Source organism: Pagrus pagrus (assembly GCF_965226575.1).
Source record: "Pagrus pagrus genome assembly, chromosome: 3".
In the NCBI taxonomy this organism is placed as follows: Eukaryota; Metazoa; Chordata; class Actinopteri; order Spariformes; family Sparidae; genus Pagrus; species Pagrus pagrus.
Window position 1 is genome coordinate 5,931,101 of NC_140187.1, and position 23,005 is coordinate 5,954,105.

Consider the following 23,005-nt stretch of genomic DNA (forward strand, 5'->3'; position numbering starts at 1 on the left):
AGCATTTTAGCTCAATAGCTTCCAGGTCATGTGATCAATTGACTCAAAATCATGTTGGGATCATGTAACTACACTGGCTGCATGAGATACACCTCTTGTTTTTACATTTTGAACCTCTAAATATTTTTTTTAATTTTTTTAAAATTTTATATGCAAATATTAGCATTTTAGCTCAATAGCTTCCAGGTCATGTGATCAATTGACTCAAAATCATGTTGGGATCATGAAACTACACTGGCTGCATGAGATACACCTCTTGTTTTTACATTTTGAACCTCTAAATATTTTTTAATAATTTTTATTAATTTTTATGTGCAAATATTAGCATTTTAGCTCAATAGCTTCCAGGTCATGTGACCAATTGACTCAAAATCATGTTGGGATCATGTAACTACACTGGCTGCATGAGATACGCCTCTTGTTTTAACATTTTACATCTCTAAATATTTTTTTATTAATTTTTATTAATTTTTACATTTTAGCTCAATAGCTCCCAGGTCATGTGATCAATTGACTCAAAATCATGTTGATTCATCGCTGCTTGCAGCTTTAATTTTCATAATAATCTCTTATATTCTGTGTATTTATTTAGTTAAATTGTTTATTTTATCCCATTCATTTTCTTTGGTAGTTCCTCTTCCGCACCACCAGGTGGCGGTGACGCACCCTCACGTGGTTTTCCATCCTCCAATTATGATGACAGAGCAGCCTGGTGACGTCAGAGCGGAGCAGCACTTCCTGGTTACGGTAAAAGCTAAAGCTAGCAGCTATTTCGCTTTCTCGGGTTGTTGGTGTTCCTCCTCCCCTCGGCGGGGTTCCTCCTCAGTGTCTTCCCCGCGGCTTCAGTCGGTGACAGACGGACACTCGGATCAGACTTTCACCGCTAATCCTCCGGGATGTCTTTCCTGGAGAAGCCGTCCCCCGGCAGGCTGCTGCTGGACGACACCGTGCCCCTGACGGCGGTGATCGAAGCCAGCCAGAACCTGCAGTCCCACACGGTGAGTGAGTACTGGAAGTCAGCGTCACTTAACCGTTAACAGCCTGAACATTTAACGGCTAAACGTCCATCTGTGAGCCACTACAGACACACCGACACGTCGCTGGTGGTGTGTTTGAAATTAGATGTTTTTTTTAAGGGGGGCGTTTGGGTCGATCGCTGCGTCACTAGTTCCATTATCGGACACAGATGTAGACGCTTCATTTTGTCTCCTTTCCTGTAAATTGTGTGTATCGCTCACAAACCGGTCAATTAAAGGCACGACTGTCGCTCCCGCTGGTCAGATGACAGTCAGTATTTGGGGATGTGATGCAACCGTGGCTCCATGGCGGGCGGCTCGCTGGGTCGGATCTGAAGCGCTGTCACTAATTTCCTGGAGGTTTTCGTCCACTCGGCAAGCTGCTGATATAAAATGATTTGCAGTGGATCATTGACTGATTAAAGGCCCCGGAGCTGAAACTATCCCCTCCATTGTAACGATGTCCCCTTAAAAGATCTGCGTCTTTTTGATTCATTTGAATGCTGACAAACTAATACGCTCTTTAAAACACTATTCATGGCAGTTTTTAATCTGTAATGATCTGTGTCCACCGGATACCTGTAATGAAACACGTAGTTTAATTATTCGCGCCTATCGTCTGCTTTCTGGTAATACTGTTTCAAGACCATGAGGCGGGCATAAATGGCGAGATGTCATTAAAACAGTGACTGCATTTTGTTATCTATGCCGAATTGAAGAGAGACTAGTTGTGTGTGTATAATTATGAAAAGTACCGTAAAAAAAATCACGCGTCTGCTGTAGTGCACGGAAACGTTAAATAGTATGATTTTCTTACGGAGTCTGGTGTGGCAACTCTCCCAACATTAAAAAGTCAAGTGTCGGGGCAAAGTGTGGTTTTAGCGTTGCTTTCTAGTAAAATGTGAACTTTGAACGCGTGTGTAAGTTTAGAAAACGGCGCTTCAACAATGTGCCTGATAGAGCAGGATATCCGCCGTGTGTCCGATAATGGGCGCATATCTCGTGGGTTTGTTGTTGACAGTCCGGCTGAGATCAGCTGAGCCAGTTAGCTTAGCATGCTAATTTCAGCCATCACGTTGATGATGTTGCTGCTGTAAAACAGAACCATAAAGACGCAGGAGAGACTTGCTGATGACTGATGGTTTATATGTGTACGTGTCTGTGTTTTTAGTGGTTGTAGAGTTACTGTTAGTGTAATTAGTCCCCTCTTGAAAATAAACCCAAGCAGCAGCTTTCCTGTAACTCAGAACAGCATTATTGCAGATTTGCCTCATGCAAAATCTGTCAGATGACTTTCCAGAGTTTCTCAACATGTAAGCAGCTCTGAAATGAATGTGACACTGTGAGGACGGGCCTCCACAGGACAAAGTTGACATCTGTTTCAGGCTTCTCGCCAAGGACAAGTTATTTACCACCAGTAACCAATTACAAATCACTGACTAGAAGGAAAGAAAGTCAGATAGACTCCACAGATGGCATTTCTCTGTGTGTTTCCCTCCGTTTGCTATAACATATAGTAAACTAAATGCAGTATTTATACAGGCAGTGGCAAAATTATTATTAATTACTTGAAAAAATCCCCAATTCAAAGTCACGCCACCATTTGACATTTCTAGCAACACACATTTTTTAAAAAAGATTTAAAATAATCCAGGACTGAATAATAACCTTTTTACTCCATCTGTCTGAATGTGGATGGAAAGAAAAACTCAAAAAGATAAAATATCATCAACAGTTCAACAGGAATGCATTGATTTGGTTTTTATTCTCCAAATATTGATACTCCAACTCAGTGCTCTTATTTTTTTCCCACGCTTTAAATCTGTGCAGCTCACACGGTGTGGAGCTCATTAAGATCATTTCTATGTTAAGTAACATGAGGCCGGAGATTACTGTGGCACCAAACACTGAGTCAGCAGCTCTCCACGACTGAATGAATGCAGCAGAAACTCTCAATTACATGTCACTGGGTTAGGGCTGGGGGTTAACTGTATTTAATGTGGATTGCCTGATCTGCTTAGTAAGGTTGCTACTGGTGAAGTTATCAATCCAGTGTAATGCTGCGTTTATATTGTTAAATCCCTGTTATTCACGGCTTCAATGAGCCCAAAAGCAGTGCAGGTTAAAGGTCATAAGCTTGACAGATTCAAGTCAAGTGGAGAGCTGTGAGGGTGGAAGGCAACATGGACTACAAGGAAGTTATAAGTTATTTACATGAGACTTTAAAAAGCTGTCAGAAAATGTCACATTGCCTAATTGTTTTTTAAAATAACTTTGTCGGAAAGACTGATGAAAGAGATCTTCTAATGAGAGAGTGTTGTGAGCCACAGCAGCTGGACAGGAAGTGAAGTCAGCTGTTTACATCCTCCTGGCTATTTGTGTAGCCACTCAGCACACATGAATGATTGAATGAATGAATGCAGGATTACGTCAGAAACCAAAGTCTGTAGCAGGAATTAGACTGTAAGAGGACTGAGAGGATTAGATCATAGAAAAACTCCATGTTGACACCGTGCTTCTTGTTTTCATAATTTTGTCCATCGACGCTGCCGCCCCGTCGCAGAGATCCGTAAACATGGCGACATGGTCCACAGATCCTCGACTCAACGGTGTTACCTGAACCATTTATGTAGAAATGAAAGAGAAAGTGAACTCTGAAATGTGAAATGTGATCTCTCCTGGTTCAGCGTGGCCTCTCCCCTGGCACCACATCAAACCATTCATGATCCATAACTTCCTTATCCTTTGCAGGGTTGTGGGACCACTCTCAGGACAAAGTTAGATTTTTTTAATTTATGGAGATTAATTTAAAAGGGGAAAAAAATCATGACATTTTAAGAATCAAGTCGCAAGAAAAGTAATCACCAAATTACACTTTTCAACTAATATGATGACATAATTCAATTAAAGGTTTTTATTGTAAAAGTCACACTTAATTTTTGCAACTTTTTAAGAAAAATGACAATCTGATATTCATAATATTTATTGATATTAATATCTTCTGTGTATTTCTATGACTATTTTACAAAATATGAATGAACTATGAATTCATAAACCTACTCTGAGTGTTGTCAGTGATTTTCACTGTCTTTTATTCTTATAAAACCTGGTTTATTTGCATTAAATTTAGATATTTTCCCCAAAAATTAGATTTTTTAAAATTCTAAAATCACTTTTTTTACTATATTACGACATTTTTCACTCAAAATTAACCCAATAATGTCGTAACAATGCATATTTTTGCTCACGGCTGGCTGATTGTCGGACTCATGCAGTGACTGCTGTCTAAACCTTAAAGGATCATTTCACCTTTTTTCACTTCAGTTCTTACAACAGATCCCCCCACCGTAATGTTTTAACTATTCATGATAATTATTATGAGTCATTTTCCTTTTTTTTTAATAGAAAAAACAGTATAATGATGATTGTGTTCTCTCTTTTCTCTCAGGAATATATCGTCCGAGTCCAGAGGGGCGTGTCTTCAGAGAATAGCTGGCAGGTAAATGCACCAATCATAACCTCGGGTGGTCAGGTGGTTGACCAATTAGAATTCACCTGACAACTCTGCAAAGCCAATGAGCCAGATTGTTTGGCAAAAATACCGACCAACGAAAATGTCCGCACCAGATCATTAGACAAATGAGAATGTGCTTGGAGATGAACTGACCAATCACAGCCATTTTGTCTGTAACCAACAGGTGTGTTTGTGTGTGTTGCAGGTGATTCGACGTTACAGTGACTTCGATGTTCTCAACAGCAGCTTGATGGTGAGTCCCACATCGATCACTCTCCGTGTTTAATGCTGCGTTCACGTGCTCCTCGATCGGTCCCATTTCCCGAGTTGGAAAGTCGTTTTTCTGACTCTGTTGTGTTCATGTGCGTCATGTTGGATTACGGGAACATGGACGCCTAAAAGAAGTTGTTTTCCATTTTATCGCTCTGAAAGTTTAAACAGCACATTGACAGTTTTTTCCAGCATTTGAGTAACGAGGAAAGGAAACGATACAATGACTATGTTTAATTTCTTCTGCCATGTTTCAGCATCATATGATGTGAACTCAGCAGCTTGTGTACCTACATTTTCTCAGACTTTACAAGTTGTTGTTCAGACTTGAGAAAGCATTCACCTGAAAAACATTGTTCTGATAATTCTGACGGCACATAAACGCACCATGAGACATTCTGATGGACAGCAGAGAAATGTATTGTGTCTGACATAAAGTCAAGCTGCTCGTCTGCTGTTGAAGGAGGAAACTACAAACTTTTCCCAGACACATTTTCAGCTCTCGGTGTTTGATACAGTGAAGCGAGAGAGCGGGTCACAGTGACTCAGCCCTGTAGATTAAGCAACTAGTGTCCGTGGGCGGTCAGAACATTGTGTATACAACCACAGTTGGGTGAACATACATACTCTTTTCTACAATGTACAACATACTTTTGGTTATGCTGATAAGTCTTTCTGTACACACACACACAGACTCACTGTCACACACACCAGCCTCGTCTTAGCCAATCTCCTTCCTGTTTGGGTAATCTCTGTGGCGGGTCGTTACAACATGCTCGATCTTTGCTGTTGTGTCATTGATTTCCCAGAAGCCCCTGGCAGTGCTGTCAGAGGGCAGTTTGATGAGTGTTGGTTTTAGAATTGATTTTAAGGGTGCACTGCAGCACTCTTCAGGAGAATCTGTTCAAAAAGCTGCAGTTTGCTCACTCTGCACCGCTCTTACTGATGACATGGAGCTCGTTTTATGATAAATCTTTAGCCATGCTAGCCATGTGGCTCTAGGAAACAAGTCTTCCATCTGTAATTAATCTGTAATCAATGGAGCTGCACTGCACCACACTGAAGTGGATCTGACTTTGGGATGTATGGCCAGATTTTACTGGTTGTGACTTGTCTTATGGTCAGGTCACATTCTTGGATAACAGGAAGTTAGCAGTTTTTCTGCTGACGTTTCGCCTGCTCGTTTCCTTCTGGGGTCTCGCACTGACCCCAACCTCCAGTCAGCCCCTGATCTTCAGTCAACATACAGCAACACTGTCAGAAACCTGACGTTCATCTTTAAATACGTGGTTGAAACATTTAGGGCAAAGGCAACATTTGATTAAAAAACACATTTAATGGTAATAAAACAAACAAACATGCAGCATGTGTCAACAGCTCTCTCTTCCTCTCTGTCCCTCCAGGTGTGTGGCATCACTCTCCCTCTTCCACCCAAGAAGCTTATTGGAAACATGGACAGGGAGTTCATCGCAGAGAGGCAGAGAGGACTGCAGACCTATCTGGACTCAATTACCCAGCACCCCTTGCTTTGCAGTTCATTGTATGTGAAGAAGTTTCTGGACCCCAACAACTACTCTGCCAACTACACAGGTGTGTCCCCTCGTCCTCGCTGAGAGATTATTTTGTATTATTCAGAGGTGAAAGGAGGACAACAGTAGGCAAAGACGGTGTTTCCACTTGAGTTATCTCTGTCCTTTCTTAAAAAAATTAGACATTTTCTAACTTGTAAGCTCATTAAAGTGTACTCTGTCTCTCTGTCTGTGTCTCGTTGCCTGTCCTCCTCAGAGATCGCCCTGCAGCAGGTCTCCATGTTCTTCAGGTCCGACCCTAAGTGGGAGGTCCTGGAGCCTCTCAGAGACATGGGTAAGACTCCGGGTCGACCCGAACCTGACAGAAAATGTTTGACTTTTACTTTGTTTTGTTTTTTTGTATTTCTACTGTATATTCTTTATCAGGGCTGCAACTTGCGATTATTATTTAGATTATCGATTAATCTGCCTATAATTTCCTTGATTATTTCGATAAGTCAACAAACTTGTAGTTTAGTGACAAATGTCTGTCACAGTTTCTTAAAAAGCCTGAGATGATATCGTCAAACTGCTCAAACTATCCAATGATGTGGAAAAAGAAGTGACTCCTCACATTTTAGGAGCCTAATTGTTTCATCTCTCCTCATTATATTCATTCAAACATGCTGTTTACTCTCTGCCTTTGTTGAATTAAATCATTAAAAAGAAACCAGGCTGTTGTTTGGACAAAACAAGATTCATTTGAATGGTAATGGCTGTTTCAGTCACTCAGAGTAAGACCTCAGCCTGAGTATTGTTTTTTAAGCAAATGATTAGAAGAAATGTAAACACAGTGATTAACAGTCATTGTTTTCAACTCTCCATTTAAGATGAGCTGTGAGATGTGTTGTTGTGAAACCTGCATCTACTCTGTCAAACATTTAATCAAGCTGTTGTCGTCACTGAGACGACACGATGATCTGATGAGGCTCATAATCAAGAAAAGAGAAAATAAATAAAATAAGACCTGAAATAACCCGACAGAAAAGCTTCACACCAACGTTTAAAGCAAGACTATTAACACCCGCTGAACAACAGCTAGTGTGGCATTAAGATAAAGTTATGAGATGAATGTTAAAGGTGCTGTTTGTAAGAAAAGTTGATTTTTGAGTCTCATTCTCAACTTTGATCAACAAATAATGACGTTAAGGTTAACAAATGCACTCAGTCAGCACTTTTAACTGACGCTTCTGAACATTCACTACCACAAGCTACTGATCGTATCAGACCAGGTCAGGCTGCAGCAGTCACATCACTCAGTGTATTGAATTTAGCAGCGGTGCATTTTATTGCTTATCAGCTCTTTCATTTGTAGGAGGAAGGATGTGTTTCCTCTTATCTCAAAAGGTACATTGTGTCGCTCCAAAGCAATAAACACGTATTTTAAATAAACGTCACACACTTTGTTTTTTAATTCTTATAGACGGAGTCAGAAATGAACACGGAGATAAAATGAATTGACATGATGTTTGTGTTTCAGGCTGGAGGATCAGGAAGAAATATTTTCTAATCAAAAACAAAGAGCTGCCCAAGGAGAGGTACCTGCTGAGCTGGGTGAGAACAACAGAGATCATGTGACACTCAAGTTCTTCTTATTGACTTCAAACAAGCTTTCAATGCAAAATATAATGTGCAGTGATTAGATCATAAGAAATGTTTTGAGAAAATGCAGCTTATGCTGTTGGTGAGGGTTTGTTGAAAACAGACTTGAAGGAATTCATTGTATTACCTTAACCGGCACTTAAAGATTAAGTTTGATTAATAATTGTGCAACTAGAGTTTTGTTTTTTTTCTAATTATTAAAATGGCTAATCCCTCGTGTGTGATTGTGTGTGTTGTAGGTGGACCTGGGTCCTGATAAATTCCTGTCAGACAAAGACCTGCAGTCAGCCATGAAGCTGCTGACTAGCCTCTCTGTACGTACACGCTGCTGCTGCTTGTGTGTGTGTGTGTGTGTGTGTGTGTGTGTCGGTGTGTGTGTGTGTGTGTACCAGGGTCCCACTTTTAGCATCTGTTTTATCAAGTGAAACACTTATTGTGCCACACAATCGTATCATTTCTGTTAAAATAGCATTTTTAAACACAATAGAGTAAATCACAGTAACAGTGTTGACTGTCATCTCAGTGTTTTCCAGCTTTATATGGTTTGTTGTTTTTTTAGGATGCCTTTTAATATGATTATTAACATAAGACAGACAGGCACTTAACAAAACAGAAAAACATGTCATTCTAATTGATATTGGACTGTAAATAATCCTCTTCCTCCTCTCCAGACTCCATATCTCTGTCCGCTGCTGTTCTCCAGCACCGGTGAGTCCTCAGCTCTGCTCATCCGACCGTTCAGTGAGAGAGGCTCTCTGAGAGACCACATCTGTAAGGTAAACAGTGTGTGTGTGTGTGTGTGGGGGGGGGGGGGTAAAGACAACAATACGCTTCAACCAAAGTGCTTGTTGGATGGCTGAACAGCACCTGACTCGTCATCATCCTCCCTCCAGGTGAAGCCCAGAGAGAGTTACCTGAAGAAGTACTGTAACCCAAAGAAGAGCCAGGGCCTCGAACTGCAGCAAATCAAACAGTATGGCCGTCAGATCCTGGAGGTACACACACACACACACACACACACACACACACACACACACACACTGTTACTCGTCACTAAAGCAGTCTGGCTGTCTGTGTGTCTGTGTGTGTGCAGGGCCTGAAGCTCCTTCATGACGGCGGCGTATTTTTCGGTCACCTGCATGCGTCCAACGTAATCGTGGATGACGGCGTGTGCCGACTGATGGACGTAGAGAACGGCATGCTGGGAGTCCCCTCAGCGCTGCGACCCGCCTTCACACAGCTCAGGAAGATCAACGTACGTAAACACTGAGCTCAACTATGTGATGCTGAATTTACATTTTTGTTTTGTTCTGGAAAACTAAAAAACTATTTTTATTTTATTTATTTTATATGTGTGTGTTGTGTTTAATATCTAGATTACAAAAAAGAGAGATGATGTATTCACCTGAGTGTGTTTGTGTTTGTGTCTGCAGTCCACAGAGAGCATCGACGTCTTCTGCTTCGGACATTTACTGTACGAGATGACGTACGGCCGTCCGCCAGACAGCGTCCCCATCGATCAATACCCTGCTGTCCCCTACACGACTGTGGGTCAGTATATTTATACACACACACACACACACACACACACACACACACACACACACAGATTAACATAATATACACACAGGCACTTTCATGTGGCTTCTTTGTACCTCAGGTTGTTTTGACATCTTGACCTGAAACATTAAATTTACTGAAATGTCCTAAAACAACATCTCTCAAACTATAGAGCTCCCTCTAGTGGTACGCTTAGGAGTCCCAGAAATGTTTTTTGAAAATGAAATAAGTTCATTTTTTAAAAAAATACAGTATAATTCTGTCAAAATGCAGAATTTTGAATTAGAATATGTAAACTGAAAGTGTAATTATTGTTTTTCCTGCGTGAGTTTAGCGCTTATTTAAGATGAAATGTCCAAAAATGGCTCCGAACGGGACGTGTAGGGACGGAAGTGCAGAGCAGGAGGAGAATATTTTGAGCTTGACAACATGAACCAGCTAGCTAATGGCTACTTAAACAGCGGCTGGGTGGAGTAAACCTACGTGACTGTATTTAACTGTATTCATAATGGTGGGACTTGGAGAGCCTTATATTTTCTAAGGTGGTACGAAGTCGAAAAGGTGGCTGTGTCTGTCTGTTTATTTGATATTGATCTATTTGTGTGTGTGTGTGTGTGTGTGTGTGTGTGTGTGTGTGTGTGTGTGTGTGTGTGTGTGTGTGTGTGTTCAGTGTCAGTGCTGCAGTCCATCCTGTCCACAGAAGCCTGTAAGAGCGGGATGCCAACAGTATCGGAGCTCATACAGACACCGTGAGTTCACCTGTTTCAGCCAGATTTTCGTTACACAGTGTGTTGTTTGTGGAGCTTGATTCAAAACGACATTTTAAATAGACTGACTGAAACTGAAAATGCCCCTTTTCTCTCCATTTGTGTTCTTACATCCTCAATTTTCTCAAATTACAAGTTCCGTTTTTACCAAAATTTTCTAAACTGTCATTCATTTAACATACGATCAATAGACACTTGTCCCGGTGATTTAGTGTTGAAATACTCCTTAAAGTTCATCGAATATAAACAAATGTCTTGAATATGAAACAGGAAGCAGAACTTAATCTTTTTTTGTCATCTGATGAGTCACAGTTTGTGTTCTGCAGGCTGTTCAGTGACGTCCATCTCCAACACTCAGAAAAACTCCAGATCAAGGTGAGAGGCTCGGTTTGAGAGTTTGTTCATGCATTGATGGGTTTGCTTGAGAATAGTTACTCTGATTAATACCAAAAAAACACACAAATTAAAACACTTATCTGACTCCCTCTCCACTCCTCCAGGTTCCCAGCAGGCTAAAAGAGGCACTGAAGACGGCAAAGGAGAGTCTGGAGAGGAGGCTGCACGAGGAGCAGAGAGTGGTGCGTCACTACGCTCATTTTACATCCTTCTCTGTTTTTTTTTATCACTGAGCTGCTCAGCTGGAGACATTTAGGAGGTCATGTGCCTTCCTCAGGGCTACATCAACAATCCACAAATCTCTATACTTCAAATCAGTGACCTTCTAGGTGAGCTGGACACGAGGCTTGCTTCACAGAGGAATTTTAGCTGCGTCTTGCGGCTGTGGAAAATCCTTACCACATAGTTTCCCACAACCTTTACATGTTGCAAACACAAACGCTCTGTGCTGACATAAATGTGGAATATTTTAAGCTGTTCTTCCCGTAATGGTCGCTGGATAAAGACTCCAGGAACAGGCAGGAGTGAAAGTGAGAGCAATTTAACCCTCAGCAGCTACTTGCATGACAAATCACATGAGATTATTACCTCAGTGAGCAGTTTTCGAAATGAGTTTATAGCCTCAGTTTCTTGTTTCAAGTCTTCTTCAATACAGCGTGATGTTCATTTTGTAAATTATGGTCCCATTTAGGCAAAAATAGACGACGAAGCAGGGTTTGCTTTAGTGCGTGGCTACCATTGTGATTGACAAGTCGCTGTGTCCTCGGATCCAGTCACGATATCCTCCCCAGCTCAACCCTCTAGTCCAAATATATTCACTTCTGGCTCCTGAAAACCAGGATGACAACAGGCGTAATGCTGTAATTCCAAACTTGAGGCTTCGAAATGGTAATCCACAAGCCAACAGGGTGACATCAAGTGGGTTTACCAGATTTCACCTGCTGAAATGTACTCCCACGCCGAGGCAAAGTTTGCGTAATGCGGCATAGAAACTTGTAAACATGGAGTTTGCTCTTTGTATAGAGGATAAAGTCGTGTTTTAATGTTTGATTGAAGCTCCACCAGCACAGGAGGCTGACCAGAGCTCAGTCCCACCACGGCTCAGAGGAGGAGAAGAAGAGGAGGAAGATCCTGGCGAGGAAGGTAGGAAAGAGTCTCCCACACACAGCAATACAAATAAACCTCACCACATCTGAATATCGAGATTACGTGTTGGCTGATTGCTCGTCAGTTTTGCAATAAAGCAGATTATTTTAAAGGCACTCAACAACTTCAGATCAAAATAAATGTTATCAGTACCTGTGTGACTAAGACTCATGGGATATGTTGTCATTGTTTTTTTTGTTTTTTTAGAAAGACAAGGCATTTGTTAACTCTGTACCAAGATTACTAGAAGTCGTACATGTAGCTGCATGTTAGCTATAGTGAAGTAACAACACAGTGAAGTCCAAAACAGTGTCGTGTTTTTGTCCTTGCAGAAGTCCAGACAGTCGGCGTATGAAAATGAAGAAGACGTCTCCGTCAGAAACAACAATAACTCTGGTGGGTCACTGCTGACGCTCACCTCCACAAACACTTACACTCTTCAGTTATTTAGTCAGCCTGATAGCAATCTAAAGCTAAAGCTAATTAAATGGCCAGTTAGCCTGTTGGGTATTGTTTTGGTTACCTGAGGAGTTCATGTTGTTGGTGGTGTTTTATTTGGTTAGACTGAAAAAATTTACAACATAACAAAAACTTTAAAAGTTGGCTAAAAAAGGCCAAGTAGGTAGTGTGTTTATCATTTAAATAATTGTTTGCAGGTGTGACGCAAAAAATAAACTGACACCAACATTGTTAACGTCCATGTTTGCTAGCATGCTAGCTTGCTAGTTCTCTTCACTGCCTCTGTTGGCGCGTTGCTATCGTCATCAGGATTGATTAAGATGATGATTAATGTTCATTTTTCTGTCTGTCTTCAGGTTCTGGAGCCAGTTCTCCTCCCACATGCCCCTCCTCCCCCACTCCCCCATCCACCACAGGTATGGCTCTCTGTCTGTCCGTCTGTCTGTCTGTCTGTCTGTCTGTCCTCTCATCTGTCTGTCCGTCTCTCAGTTTGGGACAGTATTGGACAGACCGTTTAGCTCCCCCTTGTGGTGCGAAGTGTGTCTTGGCACGTTGCCCGGATCAATAACAGCATCTTTATCTTTAACTCTGAATTTCTGCCCTCACTTGTCATCTGAAATTTGCTTGTGTGATTATGAAGACTAATTATTTAACTTGACCTGTCTGTCTCTGTCTCTGTCTCTGTCTCTGTCTGTCTCTTCACCTCCTCTCTGGTCATGTGATTTTAACTGGTTTTCAGACAGGTATCTGTCTCTGTGACAGCAGTGTGTCTTATTCACGTTGTTGTGTCTTTAGCTAGCTGGACGCAGGATGGGAAACACTGATGTTTGATTTTATATTTTAAAGTATACATCTGGTGATACTCCTGAGAAAAATACAGAATATCACCAGACTGACAGGAGTGCAGCATCAGTTTCCCACCCTGATACTAGGGTATTGTTAGTGTCTCCTCTCCTCTCCTCCTCTCCTCTCTCCTCTCTCCTCGTCTCCTCCTCTCCTCTTTGTCCCGGTGATACTGTGTGTAAATGCTGATTGGTCCACTGAACAGATAACTGTCATCTCCCTCTCTCTCTTCTTCCTGTGCTGTCTCCACCATAGAGCATGCTCCATTCTGACCGTGTCGTTGGGTAAAGTAAAATGTCGATTTATAATGTCGATGATGATGATGATGAAGGTCTCTGGCGGTTTTTAAAGCTGTCGTACACCCTCGTTTCCCGGCGAGCTCCTGGTCACAGAGACCGGCCACATGCTTACGATCAAGTAATGAAAAATAGACTAGCTTAAAAAAATTGAAGGCGTGAGATCACAAGCCTGTGTGGATCCAGTTCAGCTGAAATTAGAGCTTCCCCTAAACTAAATGCCCTAAAATCCTTCTTCTTTATGTCTCTAGTTTAACTCTGAGTGATTTATAGACACGGAAAAGTGTTGAAACTTGCGTAAGAATAATTTGTCAGTAATGAAACACTAAACATTAAAAATACCGCCTATTGTGGCTGATACTGATATCACTATTTGGGAATTTAAGCTTATTTTGTAGTCAGCTACTGAATACAAATTACACGGCAATTTTGTACGTAGTAGAGCCCGACCGATACATTCGTTGACCGATTCGTTATCAACAGATACAATATATCGATATTGGAGGATATATTGTACAATAGTCACTGATATGAAACTTCACTCTGGTAAAGTTTACTCTAACGGTGCAGTGATGTTATTTTTGGAAAGCAAGCTTTATTATTATTATTGTCTCTGTTACAAGAAGGTGCTGAGTGAGACCTTTTACAGTATAGAAACAAGAAAATAAACCTGTCAGTGCTCTCTGGTGGACAAACAACATTATGGTGACAGTCTTTCCTCATTCTACCATCTTAACATCATAGTGCATATTAAGAACATGATGCTCAGCATTGTTTGAGGACGGTTAAGTAGAAATGAGTCGGTGTGAAGATGCCTGATGAGCTCTGGAGTGAAGAAGCTTCTTCTCTGAATCAATCAGTCTCTGCTCGCCTGGAACGGGGTGTACGCACATCTTTATAAAAACCTCACAATCTGCAATGACGTCCAAACCTCACAGACAGTCCAGCTGATTCAGACCCGCTGTTCTCATTGGAGATTGTGATCTGTCATTTCTGTCTGTCTGCTCGATCAGTCGGTTTTAGCATGTCTGTTCCTGTTTGTTTCGTCTGCTTGTGTGTCTGTTTTTTGGGACGGGTGTCACGGTGAAGACACTGATTATTACTCTTATCCTCCAAGTTTATCCTTGAGGGAATATCGGTTTCTTTGTCACCTGTAGATTTTTCTCACAGTCTTATGGAGCTGCTCTACAGTTGAACAAACCCTTCAGTCAATATTCAGTTATTAGTCTGTCCACAGTGATCTGAACCAGCCAGATCACACTTGTTGTGGTGTCTATACACCGCCAGATCTTAATATCAACTGCAAATATTTTATAATTGACATCACTGATGATGATTTTGGAGATCTGGGCCCATTTTTATCAGCTCTGTCCGAGTAGAAAATCAGTCCTAACTGGCCGGTGAGGCTTTTTTTGTTCTTCTTCTTTTAGGACTAAGAGTAAAATCATTTGGTTAACTTTCTTAACCAAGGAAAAGACTATTTTCACTGATAATAGGAGCCACTAGCAGAGGATGAGAGATGCTCATTGATGACAATAATGAAATAATTCTGGTCACCGACATTGTGCAGGATGCAAAATGAGAAAAACAAAATCTCGCCTTGACAGCAGGGAAAATATTGTAGTTTTTTCAGGGTTTTTTTTATGTGAGTCTGGAGATGTAGTGTCAGCATGTGATCGCAGATCTGAACACAGATTTCACATCTGAATGTGAAATGCTGCCACAGCTGTGCTCTGATCTGATCAGAGGTCTCACTGAAGGTGTGACTGTGGACGGAGAGTCCCAGTCCAAACACTGAAGGTCACTGTGGCTGCTTAATGTAATGAAAGTTTGTTCCACATCCATCCTGGAGACAATCTGTCCCCGCTGCAGACCTTAGTGGTTCTGGTAATTGTTGAAAATCTCTAATGTGGTCACCACATCCAATAGAAAACATCATCTTCAAACATGTTAGTTATCTCTGCAGTGACAAGTTTCCTCCAGGTTTGGTGACCATCTGTCAGACTGACGGATGTCCTTTCATTACGCTGCAGAAGCTTCACTGTGCAGTCAGACAGAAGGTGGAGTCTGTGGACTCCAGTCGCAGCTTTTGACCTCTGCTTTACCTTCATGTTGGAGCTTCACAACATTTTTTATTTCTCTGCCTGCAATCGCTGGGTTACTGGGTTCAGTTTGGGATGCAAAATGGCACAGTTGAATATAGAGATGAACCAGGCTTAGGTTCAATTCACCATCAGTTATCTCTGTAGCCGAAGCAGCAGCTCATTCAGTCCAGGACACAACACCTTTATGAGGGAATCTGTCACGGTCACTGTTTTTATTGGACGATATCTTGTCCCAGAGATAATTGTGATAAATGATATTGTCGTTTTAAGACCATTTTATCCCACTAATCTAAAGATAATATCACAGCATAATACTGCAGTAACAAGGAGAAATGTTTGGAATTGTAATATGAAACAAATGTTAAAATATCGTGAATAAAGCTCTGATAGAGATAAAACCAAAAAGCTAAAACAATAAATTAAATGGACAATATCAATCATAATCCAGGTCATGTACATATATCAATAAATTGATAAGATATGTACGTTTACCTCATGATTTAATTATTGTGACAGGGCACTGCTGGTAGAATCTGAAGCTCTCTGATTGGCTAAGCCTGTTGCCGGGCAGCTGTTGGTGAGGTGAATTCAGAGGTTGAGCCTCGTTAGATAAAATAAAAAATAGATTGTTTGGATTTCGGATCAGTTTGATCTGAATCATCTAGAACTCTGATTTCATTCCTTCTCCTTAGCAACAGCTGCTGAGGCTCATGGGTACTGTAGTTTTCAGAGGTACTACACAAAAAAAAAAAAACAGAGGAAACACTTTAAATGTATTTACTGTGGGAACCAACATGTGTCGGTTCAAAACATTGAAGTTGGAAGTTGGAAGTTAGAAGTTGAGTTGAAACTGATGGTGGATTGAGTTCAGCCTGGACGCTGATCTGCAGCTGCTGGTTACACAAAGATGATCTCGCTCTGGAAACGTGTCTCTTGAGAAGCTACACTTTGTATTAAGTAACTGTTGACTTCAGTAATTATTAATAAATAATTTACTAATGCTTTATAAAACGGATATGAGTAATTAATCACAACAGGCTGAAGCACGCCTCCTCACACTCCTCCTTAGAGTCGTAACTTGATCCAAAATTATCTGTATATCTGTGTGACTCACGCTTCTCAGTGATGTCATTATTTCAGATGTCCGTCTCTCAGAAACGTCCATAAAGCTGCTGAGAAATCAAAGAGGAAAAAAAGCTTTTATTTCCAGAACTTGCCTGAAAACATCAGGTTTGTAGGTTCTCTTCAGCGTCAAACTGTTGGACATCCCTGAGAGATCCGCATCGCTGAAGAGCCTCGCTAATTTGGCAGACAGTACGTTTCATGGTGCCAGTTTTTTAGGTTTTCTAAAATACTTTGATTATCCTCCGTCAGCCTCAAGTGGATCACTGCATCACCTCCCTTCTAGATAAAAGCTACAGAGCATTTGGAGCAAACTGCATTCATTAACAGCACATTAACATTTATTACTGCAGATGATTTTTGCTGTTTAGAGAAGAGAAATGACCTGTAACCTTTTATTACTGACTTGACTTAAGTGCCTCTGTCACTTGAGTTTGTTTATAAAAGCGAAGAAGAAAAAACTCGAGGCGGACACATTTTCTTGCAGCCTGTAAGTGTTTAACCTGAAGTGAGAGACACATAAATTCTCTTACAGTAAAACTACAACACGTCGTGAATCAGTCGACCAGTTTAAGGCATCTTTGTGTAACCAGCTCCTGGAGAAGCTGTCACCAGAAACCAGTCGTGTTGTTGTCTCACACTCTTTCGTTCTTCTCTCTTCCATCCAGGAGCCCAGACTGCTCCTCCTCCCCCTCCTCCTCCGCCTCCTCCTCCCCCTCCTATGCTGAACTCCTCCTCCTGTCCCCCTCCTCCTCTGTCCTCCTCTGACGGAGCTGGAGGAGGCCGCTCCGCCTTGCTGAGCTCCATCCAGGGCTTCAGTAAGGGCAAACTGAAGAAGGCCGAGACCACCGACCGCAGCAAGCCCATCATCTGACCCCGCCCATCTCCGCGACCCGTCCTCGACTGGGAAACTGTCACTTACGGCAACATGACTGACCCGCTGGTTCTGCACTGTGGTCCGGACTGGTTCACGCCGTCGCTCCTCGAGATGTGAAAAGGAATCACTAACAAAAAAAAAAAAAATCCAATTACCATTTTAGTTTTTATTGCTTTTTCTGCTTTTAAATTTTAAAAATCTGTTGCTGTGGTTAGAGAGAGGAGAGGGAGGCTCTCAGTCGGCCCTTTCAACAACTCTGGACAATCTTAGGCACCTGAAGGTTTGTCTCCTCTGACTGCTGTGTCACGAGAAGGCAGCCACCAGGCTCCAGATGAAAAAAAAAGGTGGTAAACTCTAATCTGAGTGTGGTGAGCTTTTCTGGTTGAGGTGCTGCTTCAGCAGGTGGCCCGCTGGTTTTTTTCTGCTTTATAAAAGTGGATGCTGAACGTTTGGAAATGGAGCTTTTGGAGGCCGCTGGATGATGAGGTTGGATTTCCTGGATCCAAAACTCAAAACATCAGTGCTCTGACACTGTCATGGCGCTGTACTGATCCTGATCCTGGAGCAGCAGATAAATCGGCCCAAACTCCAGCTTTCCGTCTTTGAAACCATCCCTGAACACTCGAGGCTCTGCTGGGACCGTTTGACTGCAGGACGTAAGTGACAACGAACTCCAGAAAATCAACAGAGCTACCCTGCAAACAAAATGCACCATTATTAAGCAATTTCTGTCTATAATTAAGCACCAAAAACATACTTTTCTTGGAAACATTCTTCAATTTAAAGGTACTAGAAGGAACTTTTAACTGGTTATGAAACAGTTGATTTAATACTGATGCCTCTCTATGACCTAAAAAAGCAAACGAGACCATCAGCGAGGAGACTGGTATTTCTGTATAAACACTGTAGTTATTCTTGGCGCCTGTAAGCGGGTCAGATTCTGGCGTATCCGGGCTGATGAGTTATAAAATCAAAACTATGTTTTATGGGGAAGTGCTGAGGATCAATTGAGAAGGAAAGAACAGATAAAACACAAGAGTCAATTTAAAAAAAAGAGAGTTCCTTGTAGTAGCTTTGATAAAAATAAATGTCGTATTAACACATTAAATTGTCTTGAAATGTTTCTGCATCTTGAAAAGAGAAAAACAAGGCAGAGCGCTGTTTTGGAAACAAGAAAACAGGAAACTGATCTTTAAAAAATATTCACGTGAGTTGATTTGCATTGAAAAGAAATTGGCAGATTTATGTTTTTGTTTACGACTCAAATTATAGACAAAAGTGACTTAATAAGAAGGATGTTTGTTGCAATGTGTCACAGTCTGTCGCCACAGCCACGGTGGCATCGTGAGACGTCCTGATCGGTCAGCTGTAGATAAAATCTAATGAAACTCTGCAGCAGCTTCAGACCAAACCTGAGAGCGAACTAGTTCGCACGAGGTCGAGTGCAAAATGAAGAGCAGCACATAATACTACAAAGCAGCTAACCGCCAAGTGTGTTTCCATCCGTCATTGACATGTTTTTTTGCACATAATAAAACTGAGTGGATTTAAAAAAGAAAAAACGCTGCAAAAAATGTTTACGCTTGGCTGAGATGGAAACGTGGGAGCTTAGATAAAAACAGAATACGACTGTGCAATGGATAAATCATAATATACGTTAATATATGTCCACTCAGACTTCCACTAAAGAGACTAAACATAGCTACAGATGCAAACCTCACATCTGTGTGGAGCGATGAGGAGACTGTAACCTTCCTCAAATTAATACACGAGACAAACAGAAATGTCATATCCACCATCTCCAGTTTGACTCTATTAATGATGTCTTCTTCTTCTGCAAAGGTTTAATGGCACCCGACTGAATAACGGGCGCCACCAGCTGTTGATCTCGATGCTCCCAGTACTCGTTAACAGTAGTGGATAGAAAGGCACATTAATTCACGTTGTCTTTTGCCAATTTTCTGGAAATGTGTTCAATATTTGCGCCTACATTTGGACGGAAACTTGACTAACGGGATGTAAAAACAATCATAATATAAATCTTCTTACATCTCATCCTCTCATTCTTTATTTTTTTTTAAGTCGAGTTCTGGTAGGACTGGAGAATAAGACGACAAAACTGCTCGATGCCAGAGAAGCACAATGAACGTTTCCGCCATTCTTACAGTGAAATTATCACCGTCGTAACTTCTGCCTCGCATCAGTAAGAGGATACCGCTGGACACGCGTCGTTCCAGGTCAATTTAGCTGAACTTTGGCTGCTAAACGTGGCAGAGAAAGAAGTGTACGTGCAGCTGCTCTCTCCATTGGAAAATAGTGTCCTCGCTCTACGCGATGTCTAACTTGCACTTTTTGGTGTGAAAGCCTGTAAGACACAGATTCTGTTCTGACGTCCATTCTGTCCCAGATCAGAGCAACACGGACCCAACAGTGACGAGCCGCTCGGCTCTGATTGTATTAAGGGTCTGAAATTAATCTGATTTTTTTTTTTCTTCCACCAATCTTAAACTTACATTTTGGTATTTTTAATCTCCTGCCACCGTAGCGGTGGCAGGAGATTAAAAATACCAAAATGTAAGTTTTAGATTTTTCAAAAAACAGAATTAAATGTCATTATTCAACATGCAAGACCTCAGACAGCTGCTTTTGCATGTTTGGGTCCGCTAACTTTAAAACGTTTCATCCGTTTTTAGACTTCCTGTGTTCCAGGCAGCTGTTGCCTCTCTGAAAAAAAGAAAAAGAGACTTGAAACTTGCTTCAGAGTGAAAACCCGTCACAGTCGCACATTTAGTCAACATTACTTTACAGTCGTGTGGTCGTTTGAAGTTTCCTGCAGGGACTGTATTAAACAATCATGAAAGCAACTTTTACTCATTCTTCTGTTTTTGAATTTCTAATAATAAGCAACTTTTCAGTGACTGATTCAGTCCTGTCAGATGGCATTTATGAATGTTGGAGGTTCAAAATGTTAGTCAGGCACCCTCGAGTCGAAATTTGAATAATCTAGTACTCATAATAACTCACTGATGAGAACACACTCGTATTAATGTTGAGGGTTTTTTAAAAAAAAACAAAAAAAACAAACAAAATGTATCAATAGAAAAGGAAAAAGGAGGAATTGAAGCACAAGACAAGAGAAAATGAAGAAGCAGGTTTGGGCTTGAAAAATTCAGATCTGTCAACGAGACGACTCATTTATCAGATGACATGTTGATGTGTCTATAGCTTCATCACCGAGGAATGATTTTCAAACAGTCCCTGCTCACAAGTGCAGTATCACGAAAAACAATAATGTCATTTATATAAGATAAAAATAAACAATAAAAGCAAATAAGTCTTTCTCTCTGCAGCAAGTTTCACATTTTTCATTCATTGGCAGCCTTGAAGGAAGAACATCAGTCACATCCTGGTCATCAGAGACGTGACATGTTTAACAAGCAGACAGAAATAGTTACACGTCCTGGTAACTTTAACATTGATCACTTCCACAGAGCTCAGTTAACCTTCATTCGACGGCCGTTGAGGGTTAATTTCAGACCCTTATCGTGTTGAATCCTGTTATTATTTTTAAGTGTTTCGCTTTTGTTTTAATTGTGTTGTATTTTAATGTTTGTCGTTGTCACAGAGCTGAGATTCTTTTATTTTATTGTGCCATATGGATCCGTGTGCCTAATGGAAATCTGAATGTTTTTTTTGTTATAATAGTGTGTGTGACAATATCTGTGACCACATCTTTGGTATGTTTGAAGCTCTGTCTGAAGAAGATATTAACACTTTAGCACACAGGATGTTGTGAAGCGGAAAAAAAGCTTTTCCCCAAAATGTCGAATTATTCCTGTGTGAGCTGCCGTGGACTGTCGGGGTAGAAACACATCATCATAAGGCCGCCAGGATCTACTTTTCTCCTAAACTTCAGCAGAATTGACAGTGGCAGTAGCAGCTCTCATGAATCCCACCCACCTGTGGTTACCTGACATACTGTGTGCTAAAGTGTTAGTCTGTGTGGCAGACAGAGCGGCTATTGGAGCAGATTTTGTCGTGAATCTTGAGTTCAGGTGAATTTTGCCGCCTGGTGACTCCGATCACGACAGTCCAAGTTTTAGCACTCGGAGCGTGTTTTTAACGACCGCTCTTTGCCGAAATCGTTTGTTTGTATTGTTCAGTGCAATCCGGTCCAATGCGATGGTCTTGAATGGTCATTGAATTGTATCAGAATGTTTCTCTGCAGCACTTTACCCATGAAGACAATTCCAGATGTGTGTTTGTGTTTGTGAAAACAGTTCAGTTCAGACTTCCAGAGAAAATTGGTATTAAAAAAAACACTCTTCTTCAATCTCCAGGTCATTTAATGTTTCCACACAATAGATGCATCAAATGTTTTCTCACCTTTAGGTAAAATCATCTCCTCTACATTTAATGCAGCTGCGAATATCCTCATCATCAATATTGAAATAAAAAATAGCGAGCCTGCTGTGATGACATGATAACTGTATCAACCGAATATTTGAATAAAAATGGTTCAGGAAAAATTGAGAGTAAGTTGTGTTTATTGCGAATACTTTTGGTGAACTGTTTTTTTCTTTTGTTTTTTGTTTTTTTTCAACCAACCTTGGAGATAAAATGCCTAAAAAAAAAAAATCAATTCAAGAAAATGAAGTAAAATACAAAACACTTTGTATGACAATTTATTTATGATAAGTCAAAGTTCTTATAACTTTTACTTTTAATAAAAAGTTTGACTTATTATTTGATCATTTTCAACATGAGTTATATTAAATATTTTTTAAATTTATGGAAATATTCCAGCAGTAGGAGAAGTGGAAAGTGAGTTTGTTTGTATGTTTATCTAACAATTTCTATTTTCCATGACGAAAAAAACTTTGAAATATTCAGGTTTATAGATAGATAGATAGATAGATAGATGGATAGATAGATAGATAGATAGATGAGCTGATTTAAGGAGCGGTCTTTTTTTAAAATGTCTTCAGAGGCTCTCCAGTGGATGGGAATCGGACTTTGGCAGGTACATTGGAGTCAACATTCAGCTACATCAGTGCTATTTTCAGCTGCATTGGTCAAACAGATCAATAGATGTGTACTAATACACTACACTATCAGTTTTCCCAACAGGGAAATCTTTAGCTTCCACTTACTGTTGGCAGCGCAGGCAACATCATTTTAAGCTTGGACTTTTCACATCTGCACGATAGGAGTTGCTACACATCTGGTTTAAGGGCACATGTTTATCTTGACACTATATGAAAAAGGCTTGATGTTCCAGTATTTCATTCATTAGTATTTTTACCCTTGTCATTGTCACATTTCATGTATTTTTCCTCGTGTCAGGTTTGATCTTCCACACACACAGACAGCTCAGGACAATGTCCTTGGCTTCTGTTTCCTTTTTTCACCCTTTGGCTGTTGACCCCGCCTCCGTCTCAGCTGAACGGCTGCGATTGGCTCT

The 23,005-nt window shown here is 40.9% G+C and overlaps 1 protein-coding gene across 2 annotated transcripts; it reads left to right on the plus strand.

Annotated features, from left to right (window-relative positions):
• Nucleotides 1-654: 654 nt before the first annotated feature.
• Nucleotides 655-22,074, plus strand: pxk (PX domain containing serine/threonine kinase). Of its 2 annotated transcripts, XM_084349246.1 has the most exons (19): nucleotides 659-998; nucleotides 4,465-4,515; nucleotides 4,736-4,783; nucleotides 6,204-6,390; nucleotides 6,586-6,663; nucleotides 7,849-7,922; nucleotides 8,210-8,284; nucleotides 8,642-8,746; nucleotides 8,864-8,965; nucleotides 9,064-9,225; nucleotides 9,404-9,521; nucleotides 10,201-10,279; nucleotides 10,624-10,672; nucleotides 10,798-10,875; nucleotides 11,750-11,836; nucleotides 12,172-12,235; nucleotides 12,655-12,714; nucleotides 13,397-13,425; nucleotides 17,333-17,398. In XM_084349246.1, exons 1-18 carry the CDS (start codon nucleotides 897-899, stop codon nucleotides 13,411-13,413), a joined length of 1,536 nt encoding a protein of 511 aa, XP_084205372.1. In that variant the 5' UTR covers nucleotides 659-896; the 3' UTR covers nucleotides 13,414-13,425; nucleotides 17,333-17,398. The 2 variants fall into 2 exon arrangements, with proteins under 2 accessions (XP_084205371.1, XP_084205372.1); XM_084349245.1 differs by lacking the exon at nucleotides 13,397-13,425 and having other exon boundaries at nucleotides 655-998; nucleotides 17,333-22,074.
• The last annotated feature ends 931 nt before the right edge of the window (nucleotides 22,075-23,005 follow it).

Excerpts from the sequence above, each read along its gene's own strand:
- pxk (XM_084349245.1), top strand. The coding sequence starts at position 897 with ATGTCTTTCCTGGAGAAGCCGTCCCCCGGCAGGCTGCTGCTGGACGAC. Across the intron at positions 7,923-8,209 it reads AGAGGTACCTGCTGAGCTGG|GTGGACCTGGGTCCTGATAA; the intron begins GTGAGAACAACA and ends TGTGTGTTGTAG. Across the intron at positions 10,673-10,797 it reads CAGAAAAACTCCAGATCAAG|GTTCCCAGCAGGCTAAAAGA; the intron begins GTGAGAGGCTCG and ends CCACTCCTCCAG.